General features: G+C 38.2%; 1 protein-coding gene across 2 annotated transcripts in view; it reads left to right on the forward strand.

Annotated features, from left to right (window-relative positions):
* Window positions 1–15150, forward strand: part of UCHL5 (ubiquitin C-terminal hydrolase L5) — a 47429-nt gene that overhangs the window by 1521 nt on the left and 30758 nt on the right. For both annotated transcript variants that reach the window (XM_030884123.2, XM_030884124.2), the window contains exons 2-3: window positions 5192–5255; window positions 6938–7043. In XM_030884123.2, the coding sequence (XP_030739983.1) occupies window positions 5192–5255; window positions 6938–7043 (170 nt within the window). The remainder of the gene's footprint in view (window positions 1–5191; window positions 5256–6937; window positions 7044–15150) is intronic.

Here is a 15150-nt window from a genome sequence, read left to right on the forward strand (position 1 = left end):
ATTTGAGATAATTGGCTCCACACATAAAGTAGTGATTTGGAGAGGAGGAGGTCGATTCAATAATTTTTGCTATATTTAAATCCACAGGACTGTTAACTGCTGGGATGTAGGGAAAAAGAGGTGACAATGACTCTAGTTTCTAGCTTGGGAGACTGGTGAAGTACAAGTACAAGAGAAGAGTAGGCTTGATGGACAAGAAAGTGGGTTCAGCTTTGGACATACACTGAGTTTGAGATGTCTGCAGGTTTTAAGCCATAAACTTTACCTTCAAAACCTGAACTATTATGACATGTTAGAGTTAACCTTAAGAAACGTTGTATCAGGCAAATTTGTTTATTTTAAAATTAGTCCATTCTGTTAAAGCTTTTGCTCCAATTTCATACATGCAGAAAACTTGGAATTGAAAATGATTTAAATAAAAGCATGCGTAAGAGACTGCCATGGAACTGCACCTTCTGTACCTGCACAAATGAAAACTGAAGCTATAGTTATTAGACTGGTTTAATTAGCAGAAGAACTTTGCAAAAAGTTAAATGATGGTAGTTGTATATCACCATCAGATGCTTCAAAGAGACTTTTATTCCAGTCATTTTCTTTTTTCCTCATTCAATTCATGGATTTAAAAAACCTTTGGGGGCTTCCCTGGTGCCGCAGTGGTTGAGAGTCCGCCTGCCGATGCAGGGGACACGGGTTCGTGCCCCGGTCCAGGAAGATCCCACATGCTGCGGAGTGGCTGGACCCGTGAGCCATGGCCGCTGAGCCTGCGCGTCCGGAGCCTGTGCTCTGCAGCAGGAGAGGCCACAACAGTGAGAGGCCCACATACTGCAAAAAAAAAAAAAAAAAAAACCTTTGGAAGTTTATTCTTTCAAAAGTGAAACATCTTATTGTATTATGAATGCTATTGTAGATTTAAGTTTGTTCATTGAAGGGGAAATTATTTGTGAGTTCAGTGAATATATTAAATAAAATTTTTGGTGGAATATAACGTCATGGTAAAACAAAGTTCTTATTAAATTAAGAAACTGATGGAGCAGAACTATACTTTTAATCGATACAATGCATACATAATTCATAAATGCAGCAAAACAAACTAGGATAGTCTACTAATTAAAAATAGAGGCTTTATATTTCTGCTTCCAGCCAAGATAGAGTAACAGGGACTAGATTTACTACAACAAATCAGTGACCTCAGCTTTCCCTTCAAGAAACTAGAAGAAGATGAATAAATTAAACCTAAAGTAAGCAGATAAAAGGAAGTAATAGAGATCAGAGTTGAAATTAGTAAAACAGAAAAGAGAAAAATAGTGGAGAAAGTCAATGAAACCAAAAGCTGGTTTCTCAAAGATCAATAAAATGCATAAACCTGTAGTCAGACTGATCAGAAGAAAGAGAGGAGACAAATGACCAATATCAGGAATAAGAGAGATGACATCACTACAGATTCTACAGATTTTTTTAAAAAATTAAATAGTTATTTTTTGGCTGGATTGGGTCTTCATTGCTGCGTGTGGGCTTTCTCTAGTTGCGGCGAGCGGGGGCTACTCTTTGTTGCAGTGCACAGGCTTCTCATTGCAGTGGCTTCTTTTCTTGCAGAGCACAGGTTCTGGACGTGAGGGCTTCAGTAGTTGTGGCACGTGGGCTCAGTAGTTGTGGCTCAAGGGCTCTAGATCATAGGCTTCGTAGTTGTGGCTCACGGGCTTAGTTGCTCCGTGGCACGTGGGATCTTCCCGGACCAGGGATCGAACCCGTGTCCCCTGCGTTGGCAGGCGGATTCTTAACCACTACACCACCAGGGAAGTCCCAGATTCTACAGATATTAAAAGGATAAGTGAATATTTTAATATTTATGCAAATAAATTTGACAACTTGGATGACATGTCCAAATTCCTTTAAAGACGCAAATTACCAAAGTTCACTCAAGAGGTAATAAATAAACAGTATAGCCTTATGTGTAGGCTATAAAAATACTCCCCAAGAGTATTTTTCTTGGGGAGAAAGACTCCAGGTATATTGTTAAGAAAATTATTTTTAGAATTGGTGTTTGAATAGACTGTTTTATGGAGCCACCAGTACTATAATACAAATGTGTTAGTCAAGATATAAATATTTTAAAACATTTCAATTTAAAAATTTATTTAATGTCCTATTAAGTAAAATCAATTTAATAAAAGAGGTGTTCTGGTTTGAATGACAGATTATTTGGTCATCCTATTTAAGACCCAGTTCAACAATTTTTAAATTATTTTTTTATTTATTTAATTTTTTTGGCTGCGTGGCATATGGGTTCTTAATTCCCTGACTAGGGTTCAAACCCGAGCCCCTTGCATTGGAAGCAGGGAGTCTTAACCACTGGACCGCCAGGGAAGTCCCCCAGTTTAACTATACATTAAAGTTTTTTCTGATCAGCAAGGATAGTTGGCTACCTCTTCCAGAACGCGTCCCGTGTACCTTTTATATGCAAAATATGCAGACTGCACAGTCTTTGAGTTATATGAGCTTGTTTCCTACCAGGTTGAAGTTCTTAAGCATTGTTAAAATAGTTTATTATTTCCTGTCCTTGTTAGGGCCTAATACCATGCTTGGCACATACTTTCAACCTGCGGTTGGTTGAATCCGCGGACCCAGAACCCGTTGGATACAGAGGGCTGAATGTATTTGTTAAATACCAGTGAATCATCAACTTTTTAAAGCCTACCCCCCACCCCACTCAACTTTTTACTAGAATATATTAGAGGAATCAGCATGGTGATTCTTTGTGTTTGGTATTTGAGAACGTATACCTCACAAGAATTGTGTCGATTGGATGAAGCAGGTAGTATTCTTGTTTTAAACATGAGGAAAGTGAGGCTCAAAGACATGTTCTCACTCAAGGTAAAGAACTTAAAGGCAGTGCTAGAATTACAACCTAGTTCTCTTGAATCATTGCTTATTTCTCTTTCCATTATACCATGCATTATTTGAAATTGAATGTACATAGGGGGATTATTAGAATTGAATATATATAAGGAGATAGATGCTAACAGTTAAGTACTATGTTTTCCTTACACAGAGATGTGTATGTGTCTAACATAAGGTTATTTAAACAGTGTCACCACTTGAAATTATACCTTTGCAAAAGATTTTGGGGCTCTTTTAATTCAGTGGCTTTTGTTGTGTTTTTGTATGATATGTGCAATGTTTTAACGTTTGGCCTTTTTACAGCTGATTTCCAATAGCATAACCAGTGTTAAGTGCATTAGTGTTCTTTTGTGCCCTTTCTTGATAACACGTATATAGGTTCACACTTAAACAAGCTTTTTTTCCCAACTTAATGTATGTGGACGTCTAGCAACCTGTTCTAGACATTCAGGTTGTTTCTAGTTCTTCTCTACTACAAATAATGAAGTAACTCTCCTTGTACCTGTATCTTTAATGCTTGGGTGGGAGCTAATAGATATTTGCTGAGCAGAGCAAATTGAGGTACTGAATGGTATGAATGCCCAAAGTCACATAGTTGGTTGGTCCAGTTTTTTTTTTTTTTTAAATCACAGATTTTTGCATGTGATCTAAAGCCTTCTCCAGCACTCACTTGAAAATAATCTGGAACGATAGAAAGTGCCCAGACTTTGGAACCAGACATGGGTTTTAATTAACTTTTTGGCATATATTAGTTGTAGTGAATTTAGATAAGACACCTAACATCCCTAAGCCTCTTCCATATAATACTTTCCTTGCAGGGATTAGAGAAAATGCATTCAGAGCACTTTACACATTGCAGTTACTGGTAAATACGGCTGTTTTTTTCTGTTGTGATCATAATGCTACCTGACATTTTGCCGAGGCATTGTATTAAATGTATCTCATGCATAATAAATTACCTTATGAGATAGTAAGTCATCTCATTTATTTCTCACAACAGCTCTATGAGTATGGGGAACAGAGAGGTTCAGTGGTCATATAGCCGGTAAATGGAGGAGCCATGGTTCAAACCTTGGCAGTTTGGAGGCCAGGCTCTTAACCAGTACACCATTACCACCATATGAACTGCTAGAGCACAGTTCTCGACCTTGGTACTCTTGCCTTGCCTTGCAAGGATTAGACACTTTGGGCCCGATAATTCATTTTGTCTTGACACTTTGGGGCAGATAATTATCTGTTGTCAGGGGCTATTCTGTGCAATGTAGGATGTTCAGTATCTCTGGCCTCTACCTACTAGATGCTACCTCCCCGCCCCCCAAGTGACAGTAGGGACAGTAAAAATGTCTTCAGACATTTTGAGATGTTCCCTGGTGGGGGTCGGGGGTGCAGAGGCATAAAAAACATCATCCTGGTTGAGAACCACTGTTGTAGAAGAAGAACATATTTGGGGGACTCTGATGTGGTTGATATTAAATTAAATTTTTAAAGTATAGAATTGGAATTTAGGAAAAGGGTCAGAACTAAATAATGTTCTGAAATTCACTGTTAAGTGGTAGCTATTTATTACCACTTTATTTTTTAATTTATTTTATTTTATTATTTATTTTTGGCTGCATTGGGTCTTTGTTGCTGTTCCTGGGCTTTCTCTAGTTGCAGCGAGCGGGGGCTACTCTTTGCTGTGGTGCGCGGGCTTCTCACTGTGGTGGCTTCTCTTGTTGCGGAGCACGGGCTCTAGGCACGCAGGCTTCAGTAGTTGTGGCTCGTGGGCTCTAGAGCGCAGGCTCAGTAGTTGTGGCACACAAGCTTAGTTGTTCTGCGGCATGTGGGATCTTCCCGGACCAGGGCTCGAACCCGTGTCCCCTGCATTGGCAGGCGGATTCTCAGCCACTGTGCCACCAGGGATGCCCCTATTACCACTTTAAAAATAAAGTGTACAGTAAGGAAAAAAGGGGGCTGCGGGCAGAGCTGTGGAAACATAGCAGCTGAGTGAAGGGAGTGGATGAAGAGGAGCCAGAGATTGAGAGAGACTGAGAAGGAGCCATGGGGTGGTGTCCAGTGAAAATAAATCTTGAAACTTTTTAAAGTTGTCAAAGGAATATACTTCCACTGTAATAATTAGGAAATAGTAAAGGTAGGACTAGGATTTCACTGTGAGCTTTATCAGTTTTACCATTTTAATTTGTCATGTCTTATCGCCCCCAAATGTGCTTTTCTTTCAGTTAATATTTTATTTAGTGGCGAAGGAAAAAAAATGAGTTATTTTGTCTTCTGAAGAAATAATTTCTTATTTCAGGTTGCCGAGGAGCCCAAGTAGAAGAAATATGGAGTTTAGAGCCTGAGAATTTTGAAAAATTAAAGTAAGTATGTTTTTACTTATGTTAAAAGTAATATGTCTATACTTAAGCAAACTTTCATGAGTTTATTTTACTTGGGTTACCTTAGGCTGAACACATTATCTCCTTTAAGATTTTTTTCAACTGTGTGAGGTAGGTATTATTCCCATTTTATAACCAAGAACCTGAGGCTCATAGATAAGTAATTTGCAAGGGATTCAAAACTAAGTCTCTGTAATTCCATATCAACAAAGTACTGATAGGTTGATTTTTTTACAACTTTCACTTATAGATAAATACTGTTAGAACATGGAACACATTTTAACATAAAACACATGAATAATAGGCCAGTCTACAAAACTATATTTGACAGATAATGTATATTAATAGTAATTCAGAACTTTAAAAAAATTAATTTATTTTTGGCTGTGTTGGGTCTTCATGCTGCACGCAGGCTTTCTCTAGTTGCGGCGAGCGGGGGCCACCCTTCGTTGCGGTGCATGGGCTTCTTATTGTGGTGGCTTCTCTTGTTGCAGAGCACGGGCTCTAGGTGCGTGGGTTCAGTAGTTGTGGCTCATGGGCTCTAGAGCGCAGGCTCAGCAGTTGTGGCGCACGGACTTAGTTGCTCCGCGGCATGTGGGATCTTCCCGGACCAGGGCTCCAACCCGTGTCCCCTGCATTGGCAGGTGGACTCTCAACCACTGCGCCACCAGGGAAGTCCCAGAACTTTTTTTTATACATTATTACATTGCTTCTTGGGGAGGTTACAGTTCAGATTCCAAATATTGATGCCAGGAAGTACCTTCCTCTTACTCTGTCCTGATTTCTCTGGGCCTCTCCTTAACCCCCAACCTCCAAGCATTGACTCTGGATTGCAAATGGAGGGCTAGGGAGTTTTCACTGCGGGGAGCATTCTTAGGTCCTGGAATGGGGACTGTAGGGATATGTTTTTTATAGTAAGGAGACAGTTCCCTCCCCCCTATTTTCTTCTTCCGCACAAAGAGAGCAGTCATTTTAGATGGAATAAGAGAGAAATTCTGGCTGGATGATCAGGGAAGGTTAATTAAAGATGCATCATTTGACCTGTCTTTAAGGGATAGGAAAGATTTTTGTTGCATGGAAGGCAGTGGTGAGAGATAGACTGGAGAGAATCCTAAAGTGGTGATTTAACGGTTTGTGGGCAACAACCGTTCCTTTGGGGAGGTGATGATTTCATTATGTGTGAGATGCAACATCCAGTCATACAGTAGTGTGACGGTTGCTCATGCATCCAATAATTATATGAAGGTGACGTCCTATATTTCTTAATATTTATGCTAGCAGCCATTTATCTGTAAACATCCTATGTGAACTTTATTCATGTACATCAGAATTCAGTCTAGGGTTAACAGCTTCTTCTAGTTTTGCTGTGTTCTTTCTGTTTTTAAGTGAGGTAATATAAGGTAGAATTGAATAATGCACAGATTTGAGATTATTCCTTTCATTATAATTCCATTTTAATTGATGTATTTTTTTTAAGTTTTGCTAGCCGTGTCTTGGGCAACATTCTAGTAACTATGAACAGCAATAGAAATCTTTAAAAAATTTCTCAAGTTTACTTCATTTGCATTGTATTTGTTAAGTAAATGACCAAAACTTAACATATTGACAGTGTGTTAAAAGAAGCAAGGTTTGGTGTCACTAATTTGTATTTTTTTGTTTTGTAGGCCAGTTCATGGGTTGATTTTTCTTTTCAAGTGGCAGCCAGGAGAAGAACCAGCAGGCTCTGTGGTTCAGGACTCCAGACTTGACACGATATTTTTTGCCAAGCAGGTATGGTCCTTGGATACTGTGGAGTCTCAAGAGCACCCCTCTTTACAAACAGGACTCTTCCACCTGTGTCTCTAGTGTCGCAGTTCTCAAACTTCTCGGTCCTAGGACTCCTTCACATTCTTAAAAATTATTGAGATCCCCAAAGACCTTCTGTTTATATGGGTTATATTTATTAGTATTTATCATTTAGACATTAAAACTGAGACATTTAAAATATTTATTAATTGCTTTAAAAGTAACAATAAATTCATTACATGTTAATGATAATGTATTTTTTAAATGAAGCATAAATATCTTTACCAAAGAAAAAGAGTAGTGAGATGAGTGCATTATTTTACATTTTTGTAAATATCTTTAATGTCTGGCTTAATATTAAGCACACAGCTGGATTCTCCTATCAGCTTCTTTATTCAGTCTGTTGCAATGTTTTCGTTTTGTTTTGTTTTTGGTTGAAGTATATGATTTAGTCTCACACATATGTGTAGTTGGAGAGGGAGAAGTATGTTAATTTCTTTTCCAGGAAATTATGGATATTCTTTGATATTATATCAAAACTCCAGAAATGTTCCTCTCCTAAAGATTGGTTGCAGTGTGAAATCTGAGATCATATTAATGAACTTTGTACTTTGATATATAAAAATCCTTTGGTTTATCTTGCTCTTCAAAAGGATCTTTTACTCTTGGAGGATCTTATAACATTGTGCATCGGTCATTTTGAAAATTTACTGACTTAGGCAGATTTTCTAAATGTTGACACATGCTTATATATGTTATCAACAAGTCACATATGTTAATATCAGCATCTGTATCATTAGAAGAATTGATAAGTATCCTGAAACTTTTAAACTCACAGTGGTGGATCTATGGATCTGAATCTTACAAAATCCTAATTTTCACTTGAGATTTCAAATTTTATGAAGGACAACAAATACTATCAGATGTTTTCCTTGAAGTGATAGACTCATTTCACTCATTTTCAAGAAAATATCTGCCAGATACCGTCTGAACAGCCGTATTTGTCTGCTGTATGTCCTTGCAAGTAAAAAATGATGTTCCAAGAAAAAAGCAGCCAACTTAGCTGACAGTTCAAACAATTTCACTAATGCCTTTCATGGAATCAATTGGCATGTTTTGGTTTGCAGCTGAAGTGCTTTATTTGTACCACCTGGTTCACTCAACCACTTGTACTCTGAGGTCAAAATATAATAAAAAATTTACTGCTTTATCAAAGACATTCTTCACTAAAACTGGTTTTTGTTTTGTTAATTTTTAAAATTACGCACGTGTGTCAGTGAAACAGTTTAATGCCACTGCCTAGGTATATGCTAAAATACCAGCAGTTTTAGCCTCGATTGCTGTTGTGCTACAGTGTAAATAAGAAAGCAGGGGAAAAAAGCAAAAACTGTTTTGGAATTATTATGGAAACAATTTTGAGCTCACAAACCCCTTGAAAAGGGTCTTAGGAATTTCCAGGGGTGCATGGACCCCACTTTGAGAACTGCTGTTCTGGAGTATACAGTGAAACGTTTAACCAACGTTATTAGATGCCACCTTATTTTGGAGTCCGTTGTTTGGAAAAGCTGAAAAAGAGAATGATGAAAGAGGTTTGATTAATGTATAAAATCTAAGCTAAATATGATCGCATTTGTTTGAAAATTGCACTTATTTCTGAGACTCAAAAAATTGCTTAAGATAATCTCATTAACCTTTAGGAAGGTGGAAACAATAAAACTGCTAATTCTCATTACTGCCCTTTAAATCAAACGTTTACTATTCCACTTAGTAACTTGTTTTTCCTTTTTCTCTTATTTTATTACTTCTTCCCATTTCCCCCCCCAACTTTTAAAAACTGAGTGTTTTTAGAGAAATTAGAGTTTTTTTGCTTTACTTCAAGGGTTTGGAGAACATTATTTTATCATTGTGTACTTAAAATATCTTAAGTTACAGAAATATATAGTGATGAGTGAATATCCCTGTGCTCCCACACCCATATCTACTAACCCCTTCTAACAGTTTGACTCATTCATTTAATCAACGAGTAGTTGTTGAGCACCTCCTTTGTGCTGGGCATTGTTTTAGGTCCTAGGGATGTAATGGTGGATAAGGCAGGCATGTGTCTTCTTACTGGTAACAACTATCACCATAGCAGTACCAACAACAGCCCACATTTACGATGTTTGTTGTGTGCCAGATATTGTGCTTTAGACATGTTATTTATTTGACCCTTGCAACGGCCCTATGAGGTATTACCCTTATTTCACAGATGAAGAAATTGAGGCCTAGAAAAATTAACTTACTTGCCTGAGGTCACACAGCTAGTACATGGTGGATCCAGAATTTAAACCTAGGTCTAAAGCCCAGGTTGGTTGTTCCACCTGCCATACTGCCTCCCACATTTTCTATTCACTTGTTAACACATTCTTATTATCTTTTTTTTTTTCTGAAGTTGGACTGTTGTGCAAAATATTTTGCATCTTTCTTCACTTAATGATAAAAGTTTGACTTTCAGTGCACATAACAGTATTAGCTAACATATTGAAGGCTTATCAGGTACTTTTATATGTATTATTTTTTAGTATTAATTTATTTGTAGTAACTGATCCTCACAATGACCCTATGTGGTTTTACAGGTTCCTCGTCATTTCACAGATGTGGAAACTGAGTCCCAGAGAGGTTAAGAAACTTGCCCAAGTTATGTAGCTAGTCAATGGGAGAGCTGGGTGCAAACCCAGGCACTGTTGCCTTGAAGTCCACACTCTTAACCATATCACAACACCACCTCTTTTAAAAGTATTCTTAGTATAAGCGTCCTATAATTTATTTAACTAAATTTCTTAATGATAAACATTTTGAGATTCTAATTATTTCTCTAACACAAATAATCCATTTATAAATTGTAATATTTATCATTGTACTATAATAATTATAATCACTGTTTGTGATTTTTCAAGATCTAGGTAGTAGAGAAAAAGTAGGAGACAGATAGTTTGGTCCTTTAGGTGATTTTTCTCCTTTTAAAGACATTTTTTTTTTAATGGTATATAAGAATCTATACCCATGATATAAAATGTAAGCATTATAAATGTACAATGTAGAAAATAAAAGTCCATTATAATCCCTGCTCCAGAGATAACCACTTAAAGCAGTTTATATTTTTCAAGATTTTTTCCATATATATTTGTGTGTGTATTTAATTATATTTCTTCCTTACTAAATTGTAAACCCAGGAGTTTTCATGTGTAATCCCTGACACATAGTAGGTATCTGATAAATGTAGAAAGAATATTACAGTTAAAGAACCCTAGGATTCACTAAGACACTAACAATGACTGACTTATAGAGGCCTAGGTATTTTTAAGGTATAAGAAAGTACTCTACAAAGAAAAAAAAAATGATACTGGAGTATGAATTTATAATTTCTAGAGTCCCTTGATACTTTTCTAGTTCTGTATTACATTTCTACCTTACTATAATTTAATGTTTTATTTGTATTACATTATTCCTGCCATGTTTATTAATATGCCAGATTAGTAATTTCCCAATTATATTGTATTTTTTTATACTATATTATGCCAACAGTTTCTATTAAACTGATCAGTAATTCAACAATAATATCTATCAGTCTTTTTAGTGTATGCATCCTATGAACCTGTGCTAGAAATTTTATAGTATATATTACATAAATATATAATCCTTGGTTCTAGGCTTCAAGAGCTTATAGTAAAGATTTCCAATCCAGGGTCTCTGGACTCTGAGGAATATTTTCAGATATTTAAAACATTTAATTAAAATTATATTTATTTGTGATAATGTCATACAGATTAAATACATAGTTTTGGTATTTATGAATGGAATTGCATCATTTTAGAGAGGTAATACTGCCTGTCTTATGCTAATCATATGCTCTAATTGGAAGTGTGCATATGTGTGGATCATTGAGTAACAAAATATCTAGAAAAGGTGTCTTCTAGTAGTTACAATTTGTGTATAAGGATCCAAGAATGACCCTTTTGGTAATGCTTCTCTGCAGAACATTGTTGTCTTGTTACTGTTTCACTGACGAGAAAGCTAAGGTCTGTCTGACTTATTGCTTTAGGTCATTGGTACTAGGTTTGTGTGACTCCACCTGTTCAGTCTTTCAGGAAAGAATGATTGAGTGTCTGCAATGTGTCAGACACTGTGCCAGGTGCTTGGGGAATGATAAACAGTCAGCAGCCCTCTCCTCAAGGGTGTTTAGAGCTTAGTGGAGGAGATTGGTATTAATCAGTGAAATACAAAATTACAGTGGCAATAAGTGCTGCATGAAGTGAAATGAGAACCGTATTGTGAAGTTCAAAAATAGTCTATTAAGACTACCCTCCCTTCTGACACCAACTACAGAGTCTTGGGTACCACAAACCACCCTGACTTCTGATACTTGCAAGTTTGGGGAGTCCCCAAGACCACCCTCAGGTTCTGTAATTTGATAGAAAAACTCATAAACCTCACCAAAATCTGCTAGAGTCACATAGTTCGTTACAGTGAAAGGACACAGATTAAATTCAGCCAAGGGAAGAGACACACAGGGCGGAGTGCAGGAAAGCTGCGCGTGGTCTTCGCCCAGGGGAGTCAAAGCCAGCGCTGTAACTTGAGTGGCAGTGATGTGTGAGTGTGCAGAGTGCTGCCACTCAGGCCATCTCAGCCAATTCTTGGTATCGAGTTTTTATTGGCCCTCAGTCTCCAGCCACCCTGGAGGCTGAGATGATACTGTCGACCCAGGACCCACCCTAAGTCACACCGTGAGACTATCTGCGTGGCCCACAGCCCCCAGGTAAACGAAGACACTTTTGTGAGGAGGCATGGCTTCTCAAGAGCTTAGAGATCACCTCCCAGGAGCCAAGGGCAAAGGTCAGGCCTCTCTTAGGGCAAGACTAGATTCTTCACTGCACACATAAAAATGAGACTGAACTCTTCAGGGAGATCTGAGAAAGCTTCTCTGAGTAAGTGACATTTCAGCTGAAATCTAAAGGTTAAGTAGGTATTAACTAGGGGAAAGAGGTTGAGGATCATCCCAGATTACTAACAGCTTTATAGTAAAAGGGAGTAAGGCTAGTAAAATGTACTGTTACAGGAAGGCCAGTGTAGCTGGACTAGAGACAGCACAGGCAGGGCGGTAAGAGATGATGAAGCTGAGCAAGCAGTGTGGTAGTCAGGGTTCAGTACGATTAGGTATAGAGAAACAATGGTTTATAAGAAACACGTTTTTCTCTTTCTCATTCACCGTGGAGCACGTCGAGATGGCAGGCTCTTTTGTTTTGTTCCTTTGTGTGTGCTTTCTATTCCAAAGTTTACTTCATGGTCTGAGATGATTGTTGGACTTTCAGCCGTTCTATCTGAATTCCACATTCAAGACAGTAGAAGTGGAAAACACACTCCTCTCTTTGTACGGACGTTTTCTAGAACTTGCTCATGTTACATGCTTTCTTCTCTTTGTCCAGAACTCAGTCACATGACTGTACTTAGCAGCAGAGGGGGAAGCTGTCCTCATTCCAGGTGGACATGGACCCAGATAAAATTTGGGTCCTCTGTTCATCTGGAAGAGGGAGAAGGTGGATAATAGAGAATAACTCTCCACTTCCTGCCAAAGTGTGGACAGAGGCAGAGCATGCTTGAGCCTTTTGTCTGTATCCTAAGAGCAGTAGAAGGTTATTGAGGTGTTTTAAGAAGGGTGACGTGATCAGATTTTCATTTAGAAGAGATCACTTTGGCTACAGTGTGGGGAATGTGTTTGAGGAGGAGGGAGTGGTGTAGGATATGAGACTACATATCAGTTAGAAGGCTTTTGTAGAAGTCCATGCAAAAGCAGGTAAAAGACTGTTAGTAGTGATAGATGTGAACAGATTTGATTAATACTCAGGAGGTAGAGTAACTAGCACCTTTAATGTGTAATGATTAGACATGATGAAGGAAGAGGACAAATCAGTCAGTGATGATGAGTGTGTTTTTCTTTTTTCCTTTTTAAAAAATTGATCTTCAGATACACAGCATGGAATTATGATAATTCTTGACTGATGGCACAGGCTCATGTCCTCCTTTTATTTATTTGTTTACTTATTTGGTGACTAAGTAATGTAGTAAGCACCTAGGAACTCACCGCCTGGATAACCGTCATCTAACTATCATTTCCTTCTGTCCCACCCATTGTCCCACATAGCCCTCATCCGCCCTCCTTTCATCCAAGTAACCTGCATGTGGAGTTCTGTATATCGTTTCCTTGCTTTCCACTTTCTGTATTTTTTCTAATCCTAAAAGGGCTGTGTGTATATAAAATTTTAACTTGATAAAAAGTATCATGCTCTTTGTAGTTTTGGGAGACTTACTTTTTTGACTTAATATTTTAAGATTTATCCACTACTTGTTTATCATAATAGTTAACTTATTTTGCATGCTGCACAATGGTAATTGCACTAATGTGCATGAAGAGTAAGTAATTGTTTACTCTTTGTAGATTGGCATTTGAGTTTTCACTTGCATTACTGTAAACTGTGTGGCTATATACATTTTTGTACATCTCCTGTTGTATTTGTGCAAATTTCTCCTGGTACATATGTAGAAGTACAACAGTGCTTCTTCTGATAGGTAAATGTAACGTTAGGAGGAAATATCCAAGTGCTTTCGGAAGTAGATACTCCAGTTTACACCCCTACTAGCAATATCTGAGTTACTGTGTAGCCACATACTCCAATATGTGATATTTTCAGACCGTTTTTTTTTAATAAATTTATTTAATTATGGCTGCATTGGGTCTTCGTTGTTGGGTCTTCGTTGCTGCGTGTGGGCTTTCTCTAGTTGTGGCGAGCGGGGGCTGCTCTTCATTGCAGTGGCCTCTTGTTCTGGAGCACGGGCTCTAGGCGCGCGGGCTTCAGTATTTGTGGCTCGCAGGTTCAGTAGTTGTGGTTTGCGGGCTCTAGAGCGCAGGCTCAATAGTTGTGGCGCACGGACTTAGTTGCTCTGCAGCATGTGGGATCTTCCCAGACCAGGGCTCAAACCCATGTCCCCTGCATTGGCAGGCAGATTCTCAACCATTGCACCAGAGGCCTTTTTGATTTTTGCCAGCCAGCTCATTCTAAAATGGTACTTCATTATGGTCTTGGTTTACATCTCCCTGGGCACTAATCATGTTGAAAGGATGTTGATGTACTTACTTAGTGGCCATATGTGTCTCTTCTGTGAAATTCTTAAATTATTTTTCTGTAGGACTAATTGTACTTTTTGATTTGTAGGTGTTGTTTATATCTTCATGATACTGCTTCTCCAAGTTGGCACCTTATTGTTTTACCTTTTCTGGGTGTCTTTTGATGAATAGAATTTTGTGTTTTGTTTATTTATTTATTTATTTTTATAAATTTATTTTATTTATTATTATTTTTGGCTGTGTTGGGTCTTCATTGCTGCGCGCTGGCTTTCTCTAGTTGCTGTGAGCGGGGGTTACCCTTTGTTGCAGTGCGCAGGCTTCTCATTGCAGTGGCTTCTCTTGTTGCGGAGCATGGGCTCTAGGTGCGTGGGCCTTAGTAGTCGTGGCTCGTGGGCTCTAGAGCACAGGCTCAGTAGCTGTGGTGCACAGGCTTAGTTGCTCCATAGCATGTGGGATCTTCCCAGACCAGGGCTCAAACCTGTGTCCCCTGCATTGGCAGGTGGATTCTTAACCACTGCACTACTAGGGAAGCCCGAATTTTGTATTTTACAGCCAGTGCTTTTTTGTGTCTCTTGTTATCTATCTGAATTTGTAAAAGATATTTACCTATGCATTTAAATTTTAATTTTTGATATCTATGTCCATAATTCATTGGGAGTTGAATTTTGGTATATTATATGAGGCAGGGGTTCAATTTTATCTTTTTCCATGTGATCACCCTCTTTTTCTAACCTCATTTATTAAACGTCCATTATTTTCCCTATTTATCGGACATGCCACCTCTGTTGTGTACCATAGTTCCGTGTGTGTGTATGTGTGTGTGTGTGTGTGTGTGTGTGTTATCTGGACTCTACTGATCAATTTGTCTGTCTCTCTGCCAATACCACACTGTCTTAATTCCTTTCACTTCTTCATAAGTTCTTATATCTAATA

Source organism: Globicephala melas, chromosome 1 (genome assembly GCF_963455315.2).
Source record: "Globicephala melas chromosome 1, mGloMel1.2, whole genome shotgun sequence".
Taxonomy (NCBI): domain Eukaryota; kingdom Metazoa; phylum Chordata; class Mammalia; order Artiodactyla; family Delphinidae; genus Globicephala; species Globicephala melas.